The following is an 18495-nucleotide window of genomic DNA, read 5'->3' on the forward strand; positions in this document are numbered from 1 at the left end:
ACTTTCCCGCAAACTGTTAATTTATTAAATCAATCACATTTCCAAAGTTGTAGTATTGATTAAATAAATTCACAGGGACAATTGTGTTCGGTTGATGTAGATACCAGTATTACTATTTGTATTTACTTCAGTTAATGCTAAAAATAATGAAGATAGTTGTGATATGTAAACATTTTCACCTCTTTTATCTTACCATTATGGAACCAAAATTCTGCTTATCAATTATGGTTCTTATTTATTCCCTAATCAATAAGAACCAGAATTGATAAACAGAATCAGAATCAATACAATTCTAACCATAGCCAATCCTACCAATATGTATATGGACATTAGCTAACATTTTGTCCATTTGCTTTTGTAATGAGCAAGTAATACAAATTCAAATGCAGATATTTGTCTCTTGAAGCCTTTCACTTTTTTTTCTTTCACCAATGCATTTCCTTTAATAAAATATAATTGGCCCTTGCCTCCGAATGTTGAAGTTGGGGGGTCATTCCTGTAAATGGCACTGCTAACTCACCAACAGGTACTGAATGTTCAAGTTGGGGGTCATTCCTGTAAATGGCACTGCTAACTCACCAACAGGTACTGAATGTTCAAGTTGGGGGGTCATTCCTGTAAATGGCACTGCTAACTCACCAACAGGTACTGAATGTTCAAGTTGGGGGTCATTCCTGTAAATGGCACTGCTAACTCACCAACAGGTACTGACCATGTGTACTTGTGTAGATTCAGGACTTGTGTTGCAGATCCATATAATCATTTCTATGGAGAACTGCTGGCACCTGGTGGCCGTTTGAAGAACAGGAGGGGTAGAAAAGGTATTCAGTGCCGAGCATTCACACCTCATTACAAGCAATTACAAAGTCTAAGAAACTACTGATTAAGTTTCCTCACTGTGATATACAAAATCACAAAGGACACAACAAACAAAAGCAGAGTTAAAATGGTACTCGTTTTATTGCAAGAAAGCAAACTTTTGCTGTGTTAACAAAAAAATCATAATTGCGACGCATCCTAAATAAATAGCAATGCGGCCGAGATAATTCGAAGGCATACCCCCATTGGAATATGCTCTGGTGAATAGACACTGTTGCCTTTTTGCTCACAAATTGCCCTATTTTCAGCTGGTTGCTCTGCTTTAGTCGACTTAACGCTGTGCAGACACACTGCTGCATCAGCAACAACACTCTTCTTCAATGGAAATGCAAATAGATACAGATGCAGAGCAAAACCTTTAGCTAATTATACCGGCGTCTTACAAGGTCCATGTCCCAGAGCGCTGGGGAAACAGGGGAAAGCGCAGCATGTATGCTCTTTGCAGACATTATTTCCATACGGCACCACTGTGAGGTTGCCAGATCGGGCATTTAAAAAAAAAGAAAAAAGGAAGTGCAGTAATTAATTCTGCAACATATTGTCAAAAGGACTTTCCTACATTAAAAAAGTGAAATGTTTTGCTTATATAAAATTGTGAGGTTTGGAAATCTCTCAACTTCCAGTCAATATAGACTGTTAATACCGACTACATGGCTAGCATGTAGAAATACAGAGCTAGAAGTCTGGCTGTTGTCCATGCTAGGGTAAGCACAGTGTAGATGATTATTGAGGTTGCAGTGCACTAAGATCTAAAAAATATACAAGTCCAGGTAAAATGTATAATACAGTGTGACAATATTTAACCACGTAAGCTTTATTTTATACCTCAGCGTACAAAGGTGTTATGTGGCAAAAATAGTAATAATCTATTTTGTAGATCTGCTATTTTAGCTCCTTTAGAATGTTTTGCCTTTAATGACATGCCCAAAATAGGGACGCCAGGCATATGCGGTGAAGACACCCCGAACACTGTCAACTGACTTGACACCCAACTTCCTGAATAATTATTCCCACACTACTTCAAGTTCCTACATGTTTTGTATCCTATTAAAATCACTTCATGTCAAAATAGTCTCTGTCACTGACAACCTGTACTGTTGGGGTCTAGAGCAGTGGTTCCCAAACAATTTAGCTCAAGAAGCCAAAAGAGAAATTAGATGTTTGCCTGGGACCCACACTACTGTGAAAATATCAGATCTACAAGTTCAATATAGATTTCCTAATTTCACTACTTCTTAAACATTTGTTTTCCAATTTATGGCATTTATCTTTATTTAATTTTTCTTCACGAAATTACTGAAAAATAATCATTGAACTTTAGTTTTTTTTTTTTAGTTTTTTTGAAAATGATAATTAAAAACAAAATGTAGGAAAAAAATAATAATAAAAGGGACACATAAAAATGTGTCTGGGACCCACAAATGGGTCCCGCCCCAGTTTGGGAACCAGTTATGAATGTGTATACAACCACACGTCTCCACACTTCTGGGTCTCTTCACCCGACAGGGAGGAGTTTCACGAATGTAAACGCATGCACTAAAACATGCTATGCCTCCTAGTCTCCTAGACCAAACTGTAGGAATCGCAAGTACAGTGACAGAGATCATAATAATATCAATAATAATATTTTTCTCCCGTGAGGAAATGCAGGAATTGAACCCCAGTGTGCCTGATGGAGGGCATGAACTTTGCACCTGCTCATAAACGCACACAATGTGTTTGTCCGTTAGCATTTAATGATGTTAACAGACACTGAAGACGTCCGTTTCTAAAACCGTTGGCTTGTGGCACACCTGCTCTTGCTAATCTTAATAAGGCACTCACACGTCATGATAATAATAATAAAAAAAGGCAAGTACGCACCTGCCAATTTATACAGTGATGTTCACTTAGCACTGCTGTGGTAATAGCCAGTAGATTTTGCTTCTCCAGAAAAAATAAAAATAAAATAAAAATCAGTGCAAATAACTGTTTGAGTTGTCCATCTCCATGCAACAGATACGGCCATCTAACTTTCAGTGCAGTCCAAAAAAAAAAGCAAAAATCCCACGTCCCCACTCCCTCCTAAATCTCAGTCATCTTTCTTATCAGACGTGCTCTCTTCCTGTTTGTCCACTGATTGGTTAGCGTAACTGGCCTGTTCCTCATCGTCCATCCCGGCTTCCTGGAGGGCCTGGTATCGCTGGAGCTCCAGGTATGTGGTGAAGAGCTTGGCATACTCTGGATGACTCATGGCGAAGGCCTGGAACTCAGCTGTCACCACAGACGCACAGACAAAGACAGGGTCATTAATTACAATAATTAAATTATTAGTATTTTTTTTGCATTTAATGTCATGCCCGAAATACAGATGCCAGGTTGACGGGTGGTTAAGCAAAGCTGAACCCCACCCTTTTCACACGGCATTGCATTTATCGTCCAGTGAAGCACTGAGTATGTCTCTGTGTAAGTGGAATGCAAATACAGTTCCAATGGATCCAATACACTTATTTCATCACAAGCTCTTTCTAATATGTTCTTTGTTTCAATATTTATAAAACCCACAGACTGAACCAATTTTACCTCCCAAAAATAGATGATGTACAAGCTCACAACGCACCTTAAAAGTTGAAGTTATGGAGATACAAGACGGCAATGATATACATGTTAACTGGATCTAAACCAGTGGTTCTTTTCTGGATCAGGGCCAACTTGAAAACCTTGAAAGCATTTGCAGGCCCTAGGACGCATCACACATTTTTAGCGCATGGATATTTTAATGATCAATCAATCGATTGTGTTGCGGCTTGGATCAATGGAACCAACATTGAATACTTTAAGTTCTTATTTATTGGTATCACTTTTTTAATATTAATGCCATCATTAGAATCTTAAGCCAAGGATTTGGGGGGCCCACTGGCCCACAAGTTGAGAACCAGTGATCTGAACTGTGTGTAGTGTGTGTGTGTGTGTGTGTGTGTGTGTGTGTGTGTGTGTGTGTGTGTGTGTGTGTGTGTGTGTGAGTGTGTGCGTACACACCAAAGGTGATGAAGCCAGAGCCGTCGGCATCGATGGCCTTAAAGAGCTTGGCCATGTTGATATCAGACACGCCCAGAGTGGAGCGCAGTAGAGCCCTGAACTCCTCTCGAGTGATCCTCTCATCCTTGTCTGTGTCAAACAACTGACAGATAACACACAGAAACACAAGATTACAATCTCAGAGGTCAGTAACCTCTTACAGTATCTGTACAATTCTAGTCCATCCTTCTACGCATCTATAGAAAATCCTGAGTTATACTTTCAAGTTATTTATTTATTAGTTTATTTCATATTGGACATTAATCAGAGCAAAAACCTCATCTACCAACTAGTCTTTAGTAGATGAACATGTAAAAGGTCCACACCCCTGCTACTGTAAACCTGTAGTACTCTTAATTTAATTAATTTTTAGTCATGTTTTTGGTAATTTTCAGAATATCTTTATAAAACGTGGCATAGGAGAAAGGTGATTTATAGATTAACTGTATTATCGATGAACAGTATTTGTTTTAACTATATATTCTATGTACAGGTCTATATGAATGTACTACATGTGTCTTGTTTAAAACCAGGTTGTATTATGCGTTGCTGGTTGGAATGCAATTTATTATTTTATCTGATGTGTCTGATAATCCATGTGGGATGGGTCCAGAAATTGTCTGGACACGGAAATAAAATATTCATGACTTCCTAGAGGAAATGTGGTCAGGTCATTCCAGGTCAATAAAGTTATTATTATTATTCCAACAGTGGATAGAAGATTTAGGATTTATCAAAATACAGATGCATACAGTACAACGCAACAAAAACTAACATTTCCAAGTGAAGTTGAACGGCACCCACAAGCAAACATTAAACTTGGCTGCCACATTGGCACCCCTCAAGAAACAGCAAAGTCGAACAACAGTGAGACAGCAGAATATGAGTTTCCCACCTGAAAAGCCATGCGCAGAACCTCTTCAGTGTTGGCTGGTCGACACAGGACGTTCACACCGATCACATACTCTCGGAAGTCAATGGTGCCATCTCCATCCTGGACAAGGTCAAAAGGTTAGTCACATGAACCTGTAGTGTCCCTAATCTGGTGTGGACATTCTGGGAAAATAGCCGATCTACAAGTGGCAAAGACATTTGGTGTAGAGGGAAATATAGGCCTAGTATAGAGTGCTGGGGACCCCAATCAAAGTATAGTGGTTAAATTAACAAATGTAGTTACCAAACCTATACATTATTTTGCCATTCATGAGAGGAAGCTACCTCTCTGTCTCATACACCAGGCTCTTGTGTATCATTATAGCAATTGGGGTTTTTTCATAAGAATTTGAAGGTTTTCAGAAAGCCTTAGGTTAGGTTTTAGAAGGCCTCAGGTCTACATGGGTTACTAGCATTAATATTATATATATAAATTTTACACAAGTTGGTCACCATGTGTACGACATTGATTTTACAAATTAGTGGGTAGCCTCTTAGCTAATTGTAAAATCTACGGTAAGCGCTACTGCGGCTTATTGCTTTAGTATCTCACCCTGTCAAACAGAGCAAAGAGCTCCTCCAGCACCGGAGTGATGGGCAGTTTCAGGAAGGCAGAGAACTCTTGGATGTTGATGCGTCCCCCTTGACAGGAGGCGGCCATGGACGCAAAGCCCTCCAACTCCGCCTTCATGTTGTCCCACTTCAGGCTGCATGGGGAGACAGAGCAAGGACACAATGACTTGATGTGAGGATTGAGGAAGTGGTGGGCGTACAGTAGGTGAGGTAAAGTGTTAGGTTTACAGCCAAATGTCATTTTTGTTGTACTATATTCTTGTTTGAAGTGTTAAAAGAACACTATTCATATGTTTTGGCCTGTCCTTCTGTACTGCATGCCATGTTCAGTCCTTCTACTGTGTGACAGTATTCTTGTGCAATCTGCTGATATGTCTGCCCCAAAGCAACCGGAACGAGTTAAAACACATATTCATCTCATGTAACTAGTTGCTCTGATTAATAAAATAGCTGACCGACAAGCTTCACTTCACATCGTGTTGCGAGCGTGTACATCTGCAATTGTATTAGTGTACTTAGCAGCCTATTTTACTCTTTTTGAAGGTTTTCTGCCCATAATGGCATGCCCAAAATAAGAATGCCATGTACAAAGTGGTTAAAGGGATTATGATTCAAAGTCAGTGATGCAAGCAATGAACTGCAATGTAGCTCTAAAATATGGCAACTTGGCAAGACAAATGTATTTGCAGGGATTAGAAATGCACACAGAAATTGGAAAGCAGCACTCACACAAACAATACATCTAAAAACTAATCACGTTCAATAAAAAAATTAAATAAGCCACGCCTTCTTCGGCACAGTGAGCCTGTGTGACATTTGATGACATTTGGTTGATTTTCCAACCCTAGTTCATACTTGAGTTTTCGGCTGATTTTGGTGAACTCCACCAGGCCAGCCTCCATGGGCAGTGTCAGCTCCCCAGCAGAGATCATCAGGCGGCAGTCTTCATATGTGTGGTCCGTCACTGGAACTCCCAGAGCCCTGAACAAGGACCGCATTAGAAGAGCATTGGACAGACAGACACACGAATAATATATCACATATCGTTGCAGTCGGGCGAGAAAACCTACTTTTAATGTCTAAAACATAAATCCCATAAATTCACACCCTACGTCGTTATACTATTATGTCACAGAAAAGTAGCAAAATAGACAATCTATAAGCTCACAATTGCATCAGCCGGGACGCGGCACATTGTGATCTTGCAGATCGGCTATTTGTGCTATTTCAGTTTTAGTTAAGTTAAGTTGTTAAGTGTGTCTGTGGGTTTTATATATTTACAAGACTCAAAAGCTTGTGACTAAATATTAATAATAACTACAAGCTGGATCCATGGAACACAGTTAATTTGATCAATTTCCTGAGAAGTAACCGTTTTTGACAGGTTTCCACCTGACAGCAGCGATACCATCCCCTACACCTACAGAAAGACAGGAAGATAATATCTGATCACACACAGAGGCACATGCAGTGCTGTATGCCCATTATCAGGCCCCAGGAATACCCTTATTATTTCTATTATTATGCAATCAGGGAAGATGTGTGATTTCGATAACACTTTGCAGGGATGTTCCTCTACTACAGTAGTATTTTTGTGTAGTTGTCTGTGTGCTTTGGCACAATTCTTGTCATTCTTCCATTTTCCCACTCGAATGCCAAGGACTGGATATTTTTGGGTTGTTAGCTCCATTTTGCTTGCGAGACCAGCATGCCAGGCGCCAGTGATCCTCACGTCATGTCCAAAAGATGTTTATTCAGCTACTAGCTAGACATTCATTATACTCCTCAGTGGCAGTCTGCCAGTGCATGCCATTGCATGTGGGAGTCATCTGTATGGGCAGGGTGGTGTTGTGTACTTCATAAACAGGTTAGTGGGGGCTATCGTCATTATTAGATATACTGTAAGTTTCTGCATCACAACATATCAGTTATTGGCTGTGTTTCCCAAACGTATCACTTCACAGGGGAGTGATTTTTTTTAGTTTCTTAGGTATTGTGAGGATAGTCTTCATTTATAGGAGGGTGGGATGACCGGATTCATGATAGAATGTTGGAAAAACAACATGCAATTCCTTTTCATTTGATTTTGTTTTCTTCCTGTTGGTTTTTTTTATTTAGTTTTAGTTGTTTTTTTCAGGGATAATAAAGGTATCATAATCTAAATTACCTTTTCCTTTTTTAGTTTTATTCGTAGTTAACGATAATAACCCTTTACACATATCTAGTTGCTCAGCCAAACAAGGTCAGAAGATGCTTACTGAGCCATGGTGTTTCGCACGGCGCTGGCAAACAGAGGTGGGCTTTTCTTTTCCTCCTCAGTGGGGATTTGTGTCGGAAGGAACTGAGGAACAGAGACAAGACCAGTACAAATAAAGCCTCCAACAACTCATCATCTTGTGTTAAAACACAAACAAATATTTCCGTTAAAGAGTAAATCTTCATATATGTACAAATACTAAGACTGATTAATAGTGAGTTTTACACATGATTTTATTCAGCTCAACGGGTAAAACATGCTATTAATGAAGTTTGAGTCCCACTGCACTCCCACTGCAATCTGTGATAAAGCGTTTTAGATCATCTCTTTATTCCTTCTTTCTTTATTCGTATCCACAGTAGCTTCCATAAAGTGGTCGCTAATCTTACAATTGTGCTGCACAGGGTGTCCATTAACGTCATTAATGGCATGCCTGCGTTGCTGCAGGAACGAGCTGATAGTCAAGTTCTGTAGGCAGCGCAGAAGTGCCATTAATGACAGTAACACACACCCTTGAGTGTAATATTGCTATAAAACAGTTACCCTTAAAAAACACACGTCAACTCAATTTTATTATAACTAAAACATTTTTATTTTAATGACCGATGTAGCCAATACGACTGAAGATTTCCGTGCCAACGCCTAGCTTTAATAGCTAGTAGCCACTGGCTGCGGGGACTGCCCAATACAGCTGTTTTGATTAGGTGTGCAGTGATGCTGGTTTGAAGCACGGGTAGAGAGCGATTTCAACCAATCAGATTTCTAATTAGAATCATTCTTACCTGTTGTATAATTAGTTTCCAACATAATGCTACAGTATACTATAGAACCACCATTTGACCCTCATTGAAGCATGAGGGTTTGCTAAGCAAATTCTCATTTCCTTAAATTGTGGGGGAATACCAGAGTTACAAGGAAAGGGTTTCATACATTAACATCAAAAGCCTTGCTCAATGGCACCTCAGAGATAATTGTTCAGGGAGGGCCTTCCTCCAAAGTGCTTTATAATGTGCATTGCATTCACCCATTCACACCACCACAACAGCAGAGGAAACCATACAAGCCAGCAATTTGCTCACTCTGAGCAGAATAAAATTGGTTAAGTTAAGTGTCTTGCACAAGGACAGAGGAGCGGGAGATGGAACCAGGACTTTCCAATTCAAAGATGCGTTCTACTTCCTGAACCACTGTATGACCCTTTTAGTTACTAGCATAGTCCAGTCCAGGTTTTCCCCCATCAGCCTTGGGATTTTAACTGGCAATCATTCATTCGCTAGACTACTTTTCTAAAATGTAGGACATTATTAGAAAACCTACGATGAATGGATGTGCAAATATATTCTATGGTGCTGCTTATAAAGAAATATCGGAAGAAAGGCTGCATTTTACCTCAATCTCTACAGTAGTGTAGAGCTGTGACAATGTAAGAAGCAGGAGACTCTTCCTGAATAATGAAATCAATGAAAACAAAAGCAACAGAATAGTTAGTGGTATCTTGGAAAAGAGGCCAAAGGTTGTTGTTTTTTGTGTTAATGCTGTTGTGCTATGCTGACAAAAACATTAAGATGTTGATCATGCCATGCCATTAACAAGGAACTTCGAAGTCCTTCCTCATTATTGCTGCAGTATGTTTCATCATTTTGTAAGTGCACAAGATCCGAGAAGTGGTTCAACTTCCTCTAATATTGGCGCTGAATAAACAATGCAAGTCTGTAATGGCTTGACCTTGGGGATTGGAGCTAAAAAATACTGACTCCACTAATTCAAGTTTCGTACCAGTAAGGACTGGTAAAGGTTCATATCTGTTAAATAGGTGGCATCTGAAAACAATGAGTCTATACTTTGTGGCGATTTTCTTTTGTATATGGTAGTGTTCTTATGTACGCAACGACTTCAAGGTCAGGTCCAAACAATGACACCACAAAAAGAGTGGACACTTACGAGCTGAAGCCTTGCCATGTCCATGTCACTGTGTCCTGGTAGAAAGAAAAGGGGAAAAAAAAACCACACACACACGTCATATAAACAGACATATAGACAGATATTTCTAGTATAATAATAGCAAAATGCTAGATCCATGAGTGAAAGGTATTTCATAAAACAGAATGAAATAATACAAAAGATCTGTTCAGTTTTTTCTGTGCAACGATAACACCGAGTATCATATGTAGTTGTGTGTATTTGTCGCACGCCGAAAAAAAACGCGTTGTACCTACCAGCTTGTTGGGATATCTCATGACGACAGGCTGTACTGGGACCCCAGGGATGAAGGCACCTTAGTTACAATGACAGAGTGATATGGTGGGTTAGGGTTAGAAGCTCACAATGTGCTGAGTCGTGAGCTTGTAGATCAGTATATTTTCCCTATGCAAGGTTGTTTTTTTTAAAACATATGTTTATTGATTTTTCTTTACAACATAGTATTTTCAAAGCAATTATTCACATATATTTTTCCCCCCACATGATGCAAGGTTTGAGTGGTCCATATTTAAGTAAACACAGACGACCAGAATGGCAGTTGAATTGTCCCTTATGGAAAGCTCGTCCCTGATATCTACAGTATATATAAATCCTCAACACATTATTCGAGTCAGGTGCAGGTTTTATTAATATTAGGAGTATATAAACATACCTTGTTTGAAAGTTATAAGACATGAGCGATTTGTACATGTCCCTTCAGGGAAAATCAGCACCTGGAACAAAGAATAGAATCTAACATGCATTTCATGTAAAAGGCCATGGGTATTAACTGGTAGGGTTTATTTTTTTTTCTGTTATAACACCTTTGCCCAAAGCGCTTTACAATGTGTGTAACATGCACCCCTTCACATTCCTGCTAACACTCCCGGTTCTAGCTCAGTTTATAATCTCCCTATTTAATGTGCAAAGCATTCACAAACAACCCTGTTGGACGTGTGTTGCTTGACACTGCATTCATTCAAACTCTCTCTACTCAGTTTGCTGCTGAGATCTTTAAATTGAATTGAATCAGTTCCCATGAATACACTGATCAATTGCAGTTCACTTCGTGTGAGAACTTCCCCCTTTGACCTCTAATACACATACATATTACCACTATTGCCACGCACAGAATGAATTGAGAATAATTTTGTTATGTTGCTAATATTATTATTTTATTCTATGGCTCTTAGAGAAGCTATGGTGTAGGGATTAGATATGGCGCAGGGTTTGTTGAGGGTAGGCCATTTGCCGATACCTCACAAAATCTCCCTATTTTTCACAGCGCAATTGTTGGCAGGTATACACCCCAGATCCAACCACACACGCCAACCAACCCGCTCATCAGGACGAATACAGTGGGCATGATCTGAAAAATGTATTGTAGGCTGACCTTAGATTATCTGTTAAAATAATCACTAACTGCTTACGTCATTCTTTCATCTCCATCAAGCGAGTGCAGTGGGATGAGCAGCTCTTCAGTCTGAAGACAGGAATGTGGAAAACCAAACCTACACCCTGTGCTACGTTTCTCACCACTTCCTTCCTTTTAAACCAAAAGCAACCAGCGCCGTTTCCTCCAACAAACTGATAATGGTGCAATTTGGGGTGTGACTTCTAAATGTTCAAAAGCTAAACATTAACAAAAGTTGTAAACATGTAGAAAAATCTCTAGCCATTTAAACAGAGAAAGGTTATCTCTCACGTGATAATGTGGGCGTACTGTATGTAACTTTGCGATAGTGAGTTGTTTTACTCATTATCATTTTATTTGATTTAAAACACCCGGTAGTGACCTCGAGTGATGCTAGTGGTGGCGACATCAGTCCAAGCCCTACTACTTAAAACTTGGCAAGAAGGCGTGACCAGGTTGATTGTAAAAAGGATAGCCACGGATAAGCAGCTGATCTCCATTGAGGAAGATGGGGACTTCACAAAGCTTGTGGCAAACCAGGATTATGTAATGCGGAGCCACAAAATGTTTACAACAAGAATTGACTAGATGTATTTTGAATGCAGGAAATTAATATAGCGCCACATGAATTTGGCATATTTATCTTTGTAGAGAAAAGGTCCTTTTGCACACCTACTGGGACAGGTACGTAGAAGCACACAAGTCTTGCACACTATCTTCACTTACAGCAGTAATTTATTTGGCTACAACATTTCGGTTTCAACGACATTCATCGGGTACCTGTACCTCCTCCCAAAATGAACAGATTATAAATGGCAGGGCTGTTCTATGAGACCCTATGATCGGTGTGTGTGTGTGTGTGTGTGTGTGTGTGTGTGTGTGTGTGTGTGTGTGTGTGTGTGTCTGACCTGTGGCCAGTGGCCCTGTGACTTGGCTCTACTCTCTATCTCTCGGATGGTGTTCTTCCTGGAATCTGGATCCTTTCTAGACACCAGCACCGGCTGGAGGCAACGAATAAACCCTGGGGTGAGAGAAAATACACACAGGCACAGTCATACCCCTTGTCATACCCCTTGCACAGCACAGGGATCAGACCATAGTAATACTCTTCTAACTGCTTCAAGGACAAGCTGAAACAAGACAGGCTGTACCAAAACAATAGCCATCAAGCCTAAATTCTTCTTCAAGTTCCATAATGCAAAACAAAATGCCACGATCTTCTCCATTCTGTCACACTACTGCTGCTGAACTCTCCAACATCCCACAAGTCCAAACACGATCATTGTGTTTAACAGACAAAGAAACCTTGACACCAGAGTTACGCCCCCACAAAGCCATAACCATTTATAAAAAAAGTAAATAGGAAAAGGAATAACAATGACAGCACTCACTGCCAAAGATGGGTGTCGCCAGGTTTTCGGTGCGGGACACGGTGGAGGGCAGGCCCGCCACTACGCACACGATCCCATCAAAGAAGGTGGAGTGTGGAGCCACTGCCAGGATGGGGGCCTCGTTGCTGGTTACCTGCTTGCCCTTCACCACCACTCTGAAGCCCATGCTGAAGTAGTAGGCCCTTCCCAAGAACGCCATCACTCTCCGACACATGAACCTGAACAAACAGAACCACATCCAAGATGAACGGACTTCATAGTCGCCCAATGGAAATTATTTGAGACAATCGCAATTGTTTTTGCATAATCGTCATAATAGTTTCCATTTAAAAAATAAATCTTGAAAGTATTAATAAATGTGTCAGTAATTTATTTTTATATTATATATTATATATTTGTCATATCTGCCTGTGCAATTTGTGATTATGAAGCCAAAAAAATAAAAATAAAAAATAGAAGTTGCATTCATATGTTCCAATGTTTAATGCCAAAATACACAATTAAATCGTGTGAGAATTAATCATCAACTAAAAATTGTAATCGTGATAGCCCTGCCCCTAACTGTGAAGTCCAGTAGGGCCACATTCCAGTCAAGAAGTCCACTTAACCACATTCAACCTGGCATTCCTATTTGGGCGTGTCAGTATAAGTGAAAATGTTGGAATGTGTGCTAGTGTCGCACAGCTATTATTGTGTGACACTGTTGCTCAATGAAGAATACAGTAAGTTAAGTTGTTGATCAGTCTAATCGATTCGGTCGTTTATTAAAAAAAGATCTATTAGAATTATTTTGCATTGATTTGTTGATATATATATACAGTATACACACTAGCCTACAGTATAAAAACATGCTTCTCAGTATTTGATTAATCAAAAAAGGAACAAAAATACTCAATAGTTGCAGCGCTATCAAAGCAACAGCAGCCTATTCGGCAACACAGGGTTTACGAAGTAGAGGACGAGAACGTCATTGAATGCATTTTCAAGGCCTTTCTGCTTCATTAGTAAAGTGGGGATAAGCAGGGCAGAATAGGTAGAGGAAGAAGATGCCACCACTGGCTAAGAGCCAGACTCTAATACCAGGAAGATCATGATTAGGTCTGTGCCTAATGTGGCATGGCACGGGCTTTATCTGTTTAAGTCAGTACATAGGGCACCCCGCAAGTGAGGAACTGACTGCAATCTCAAACCTCTACAACTGATGCAGAACGACATCACATCCCTCACACCTCTGGGTGTATGCACTCGCACAACACTGGTGGTGACAAGACGACGCCTGTGGGCATGCCACCACCCGAAGACAGACTATGTTTCATGCGACTTACTCCAACCTTACACTTTGTACTGTAAATAGCTCTAGATACGAGTGTCCGTTAAATGTGTCAATTATAAATTGTGTTTTCAATAACTTGGTATCCTGCAGTGGCATGACTTGGCAGGGAAGCAATACTTGTCCTTCATATAATCTTTAACCAAACCTTTGTGATAACCAGATATACTGGATTTTACTAAGTATGCAAGTGTATGGAATTTCCCCTGTCAACTTTAATGACTTCCTCAAATAAGAAATAACTATAACAGAAGTTAAGGAAGTGGCAGTTTTACGAGAGTTTTACGATAGCCACAATTAACCAGTGTCTAAACTTGATTGATTGATTTATGTATTAACAGTTTGCAGAATTGCAGTACATTTCAAGCACAAACCATGATACTACATAAATTATTGTGAATAGAACCTCAGTACACCATGTACAAAAATATGAGCTGCCAATATAAAACACACATGGATGTGTGACAGACAGTATATGCTATCAAGATAGCAGATATTACATTATCTCAAACGTATATGAATATTCAGTACAACTTTAACTGTCAACACACAAAACGTATGAGCTGGTTGCAGCAGTAAATTAGTCAACAGATAAGGCCTTGACCCAGATAAGCGCTCTCTTCCCTGGCTGTCACATACACAACGTTTCCTCACTGTGTCAGTAAAAAATATGTTTGTGGTCTATCATTGTTCACAGCGAGGTCTGCAGATGCATTACTCAACAATTGGATTTCTTGCTTTATAATACAGTACAGCACAGACCTATGGTGTGGCAATTCGGTCTGTGAGAAACACTCCAGATTAAACAACAGTCTGAAGGTGCACAATGTCATGAAACTGAGAAACCAGCCAGCTGACAATAAATGTCATGGTCACACTTGATGATGCAGAGGAAGCTACTAACCAGCTGAGCAACCAGGACACCCTGACGCAACAGTGCCAACTGCCAATACTATATAATTGGTGATAGCAGAGAAATTTCAGTCTGCAATTGCATGAACCCCTGTTCCTGTTGAAATACACCATCATGGGTTTTCTTTAGTGATACCTGTGAACTCATTTCAGAAGTAGATAAAAAGAGAGAAAAAGAGAAGGATCCGGGCACACAAAGTTAAAAAATGAGGAACGCCTTTATTAAATCAAAAAGGGCAACTGCCAACATGTTTACGACCTAACAGATCTTCATCAGGTGAAGACCTGTCCCGGATCCTTCTCTTTTTATCTATGTCCTGATCCCGTTTTGATCTGTGTGAGCACCTTTTTATCATTATCACATTTTGCTATCTCCATTGAGCACCTGGTTACTGGTTAGTTCATATTTTTTCTCATTTCAGAAGTGTTTCCTAATTAAGTAGTTTCCATGTTGTTACAACGGTGGTACAATGTAATCATTTAGCAGCCACAAATAACAGTAAATAGTACAATAAATATGTACCTCTGCAAGTAGAGTGCAAATATCGAGAGATTGTTCTTTCGTGTCTTGCATCAGCAATGTTACAAGCATGCTCTTGTATGTGTGTGTTGTATTTGACCGTTATGACCAGGTACTCTGATTTCTAGGTGGTCTTGATGATGGGCTGTGAGTTTGAGTGTTTTTCGGGGGCGTTTTGGATCCCTCTCAAAATATGTGTGGGCGGGGTGGGCATTTAATTTTTTTAGTTACCGTCTCCAGCCTGTCATGGGCTCCACTGCTCCTTTCATTGGATACATTAATGTTATTATGACAGCCACCGGCCATGTCACCATGAGAACCAGGGAACACAGGATGGCTCGAACAGGGACCAGGATGATCCCAAGGAGAACACACTGAAGAGAAGGGGAGCACACACACACACCCCGACATAACATAACATAACATAATGTAGTCACAGACACAATGCAAAGAATGGTACAGTCTGACCTATGACATACATAGTACATGGCTGCACAGACCAGAACTAGTAAGCACACGATTAGTCTACTCTAGAGACCACACCAAAAGGATTTCTAGAAAGCACACAACAACGGCCCTATTGTTTATGTTCTTTTAAAGAAAAATGAATTGGTGTGGGGCACACAGGCTTTGCGAAAGGAATGCCACACTGTACCATACTCCATAGATAAGCTATAAGTCATTGCCACACAATGTGCATGGCTACCTGTCCTGTGTACTGCACGAATTCCCTCAGTTTGGAATTAGTGTTGGGCTATTTATTATTTCTTAACAGAATCCTGATGCAACCAGAAGACGTACAGACAATAGCACTCACTTTAATGATGTCAGCCTTGCACAGTTTGGTGTCTTGTATGAACGGGTTGATGACAGGGGGCAGAAGCAGGGACTGCTGCCGTGGTAGAGCGCACACCCTCTGCGACGGCATGTTGACACGGCGTGCCGCGGCGGAGCTGTTCGAAATGCTGAGGTTGCTGTTGTTCTCCCCTCTTTTTCTTCGTAGTTTCTATATTTTATTGTGTTTATTATATCGCCATCCTACGACGCAAACCTCCCATCTGTCGCCATTATAGACGCTGACATCGCTCACATGGAGGTGGTCGGTGACCGTACAGAGGACGATTAGATTATATCCTTGTTATGGTTTAGCTAGCGGTCTAGTCTAGGTGCTGTAAATCCCATAGCCTTGTGGGTTGGTGTAGTTGTGATTGGCTGTCTGGTTGTTTAGCAACCGCTAAACATGGACACGCGTTTGACATCTGACTGGCCAATCACAGTTCGACCCTCTGGGCTATGGGCGGCTGACGGTTATTGTTGACTAATGGAATGGATTTTTCTAATCAGTGATTTATTTACAGTTTGATTACTTAGTTAAAATAGAGGGTTGTGGACATACCCAATATAGGGAGGGACGCAAGGGTTAAAATATTTAAGTGGGTTTTTTTGTGTTAATAAATAGGCCTACAATAAATTAATGATAAAGTTTTTGTTTTGGTATGCCTATGAGAAGAGTCCAGAGACAATCACCAGCTGCAGTGCACACTGTTGTAATCATATAAGGTTGTGTATTGACTGTCACTAAAACAAAAATGAACATGTATCCAATGACAACGGGACTGAATTTGAGTAAATGGCCTCAACGAAATGTCCATAAGATGGCGCAATTACATAATAAATAAATAAACAAATAGTCTACTACACACACACACACACACACACACACACACATCACTGAACCAATATTTACCATTAATCTTTATTGACGACAGAATGACAAAGTGCATAAGCATAAAAACAAAACACAACACAACCCTAATGACTGCAGAGTAAAATCTTAAGGAAATAAAGATGAATATAAAAATGATTATCAAACAATACTACTGGTACTCTGGTCATGATTCCATCATGCAGCAAACCTATACAGCCTCTAGGCAAACCTGTGCCTTTTTTTTCCTTTTCTGTACCATTACTGAAGGAAAATGCAAAATGGAGGTTCCATGAAAATGAATTGGGTCTCCATATTGTGCAGTTCCCCTGTATATGTCTATACAAAGTGCTAGCCAAATGAAGAATAACATGTGCCTATGAATACTAACTTCTGACGTAAAAAAAAAAAATCGGACATTGTTACAGAGTATAAAATACATACTAATATGCAAATTAGCAATTTCTAAAGCACCATCTTCGGTTGAGAGACATTGTGCAAAGTCATGTTTTACTTCAAATGTATTTCACAACAATGAGACAATTAATAATCAATAAAACATTAAGGCATTTATAAAAGAAAATGCACTTTATACACTGTGGACATAGAAGTAATTCTAAGCCAACACAAATCCCTCATATGGTACAAGACCAGCCCTTGGGAATCAAATTAGCATAATAGGCAATATCTCACAGCACAGTATGGACATACCTGATGTCTGAATTTATGACAAAAAAAAAAAAAAAAAAAAACTAAGGGGGTTGGGGATGGCCCCACGTAATAACACATCTGCATCAGCATAACAAATACAATGCCAACATCACACAATAATAAATCAATATATCCAGTTGCATATGTTCAGCCTGTGTAGAAGGCCTCAGGGTAGCCTAATATTACACACTGGAGGGGGTAGGGCATGTCCCTTCATGAGGGCAAAGGGGGCAGCAGGGCCTGAAAGCCCAGCAACAGGATACTCTTTGGTGACCTCTAGCTGTGCGCGATTCCATGGCAAGGTCCTCATGAGGACAAAGGTCATCCCAGGAAGAGCCGGCAGTGGCTCTGTATCTCATCAATGTTTAACACCCGAGCCAGTCTTTTGTAATTTCTCCCAACTTGACAATCTTCAGGCTACTGTCTTCCAATTTGAAATAGTGGGCACCTTTGAAGAAGTAGCTGTAATCTGTGAAAGCAAGGAGCAAGCATTGCACATTAAAGCTCTTCATTGTAAACATTTGTTGCAGAAGAAATGCCAACGAGCAGTCTGCCTAAACCACACTGGACCTCTGGATTTATGTTTCTTTCATCTCACCTAATCTTAAGACAAAAAACAATTTATAATGTTTCTCGCTTATGCTGGAACAAAGGTTGTTTGAATTGACAAAAACAATATTCCTTATAGTATAGGCTCGGAGTACAATCAGCCTTCAATATGGGGCATATATGGGGCATATATGACATAATTTGCCGTCTGAGAAAAAACAGAAACAAATCAGGCACAAAGTTGGACGTCCTCATTTTCAAAATGTTAATATAAGGCAGTGTACAGAGGCGCCACTGTGGAGGGG

General features: G+C 40.0%; 2 protein-coding genes across 3 annotated transcripts in view; both read right to left on the bottom strand.

The window, feature by feature from the left end:
• Positions 1–941: 941 nt before the first annotated feature.
• On the bottom strand, positions 942–16399 carry lpcat2 (lysophosphatidylcholine acyltransferase 2). The gene is made up of 14 exons (XM_080764768.1): positions 16043–16399; positions 15457–15599; positions 12464–12681; positions 11981–12093; positions 10332–10392; positions 9916–9974; positions 9641–9675; positions 9089–9143; positions 7701–7783; positions 6298–6423; positions 5423–5576; positions 4832–4930; positions 3898–4039; positions 942–3132 (listed from the first exon to the last, which is right to left on the bottom strand). The coding sequence occupies exons 1-14, from the start codon at positions 16151–16153 to the stop codon at positions 2951–2953; spliced, it is 1581 nt and encodes a 526-aa protein (XP_080620894.1). The 5' UTR covers positions 16154–16399; the 3' UTR covers positions 942–2950.
• Positions 16400–16962: 563 nt separating this feature from the next.
• The window catches only part of mmp2 (matrix metallopeptidase 2), a 34450-nt gene continuing 32917 nt past the window's right edge, over positions 16963–18495 (bottom strand). For both annotated transcript variants that reach the window (XM_080767108.1, XM_080767107.1), the window contains exon 13: positions 16963–18110. In XM_080767108.1, the coding sequence (XP_080623234.1) occupies positions 18007–18110 (104 nt within the window). In that variant the 3' untranslated portion in view covers positions 16963–18006. The remainder of the gene's footprint in view (positions 18111–18495) is intronic.

Source organism: Protomyctophum bolini, assembly GCF_963924005.1.
Source record: "Protomyctophum bolini genome assembly, chromosome: 1".
NCBI classification, from domain to species: Eukaryota; Metazoa; Chordata; class Actinopteri; order Myctophiformes; family Myctophidae; genus Protomyctophum; species Protomyctophum bolini.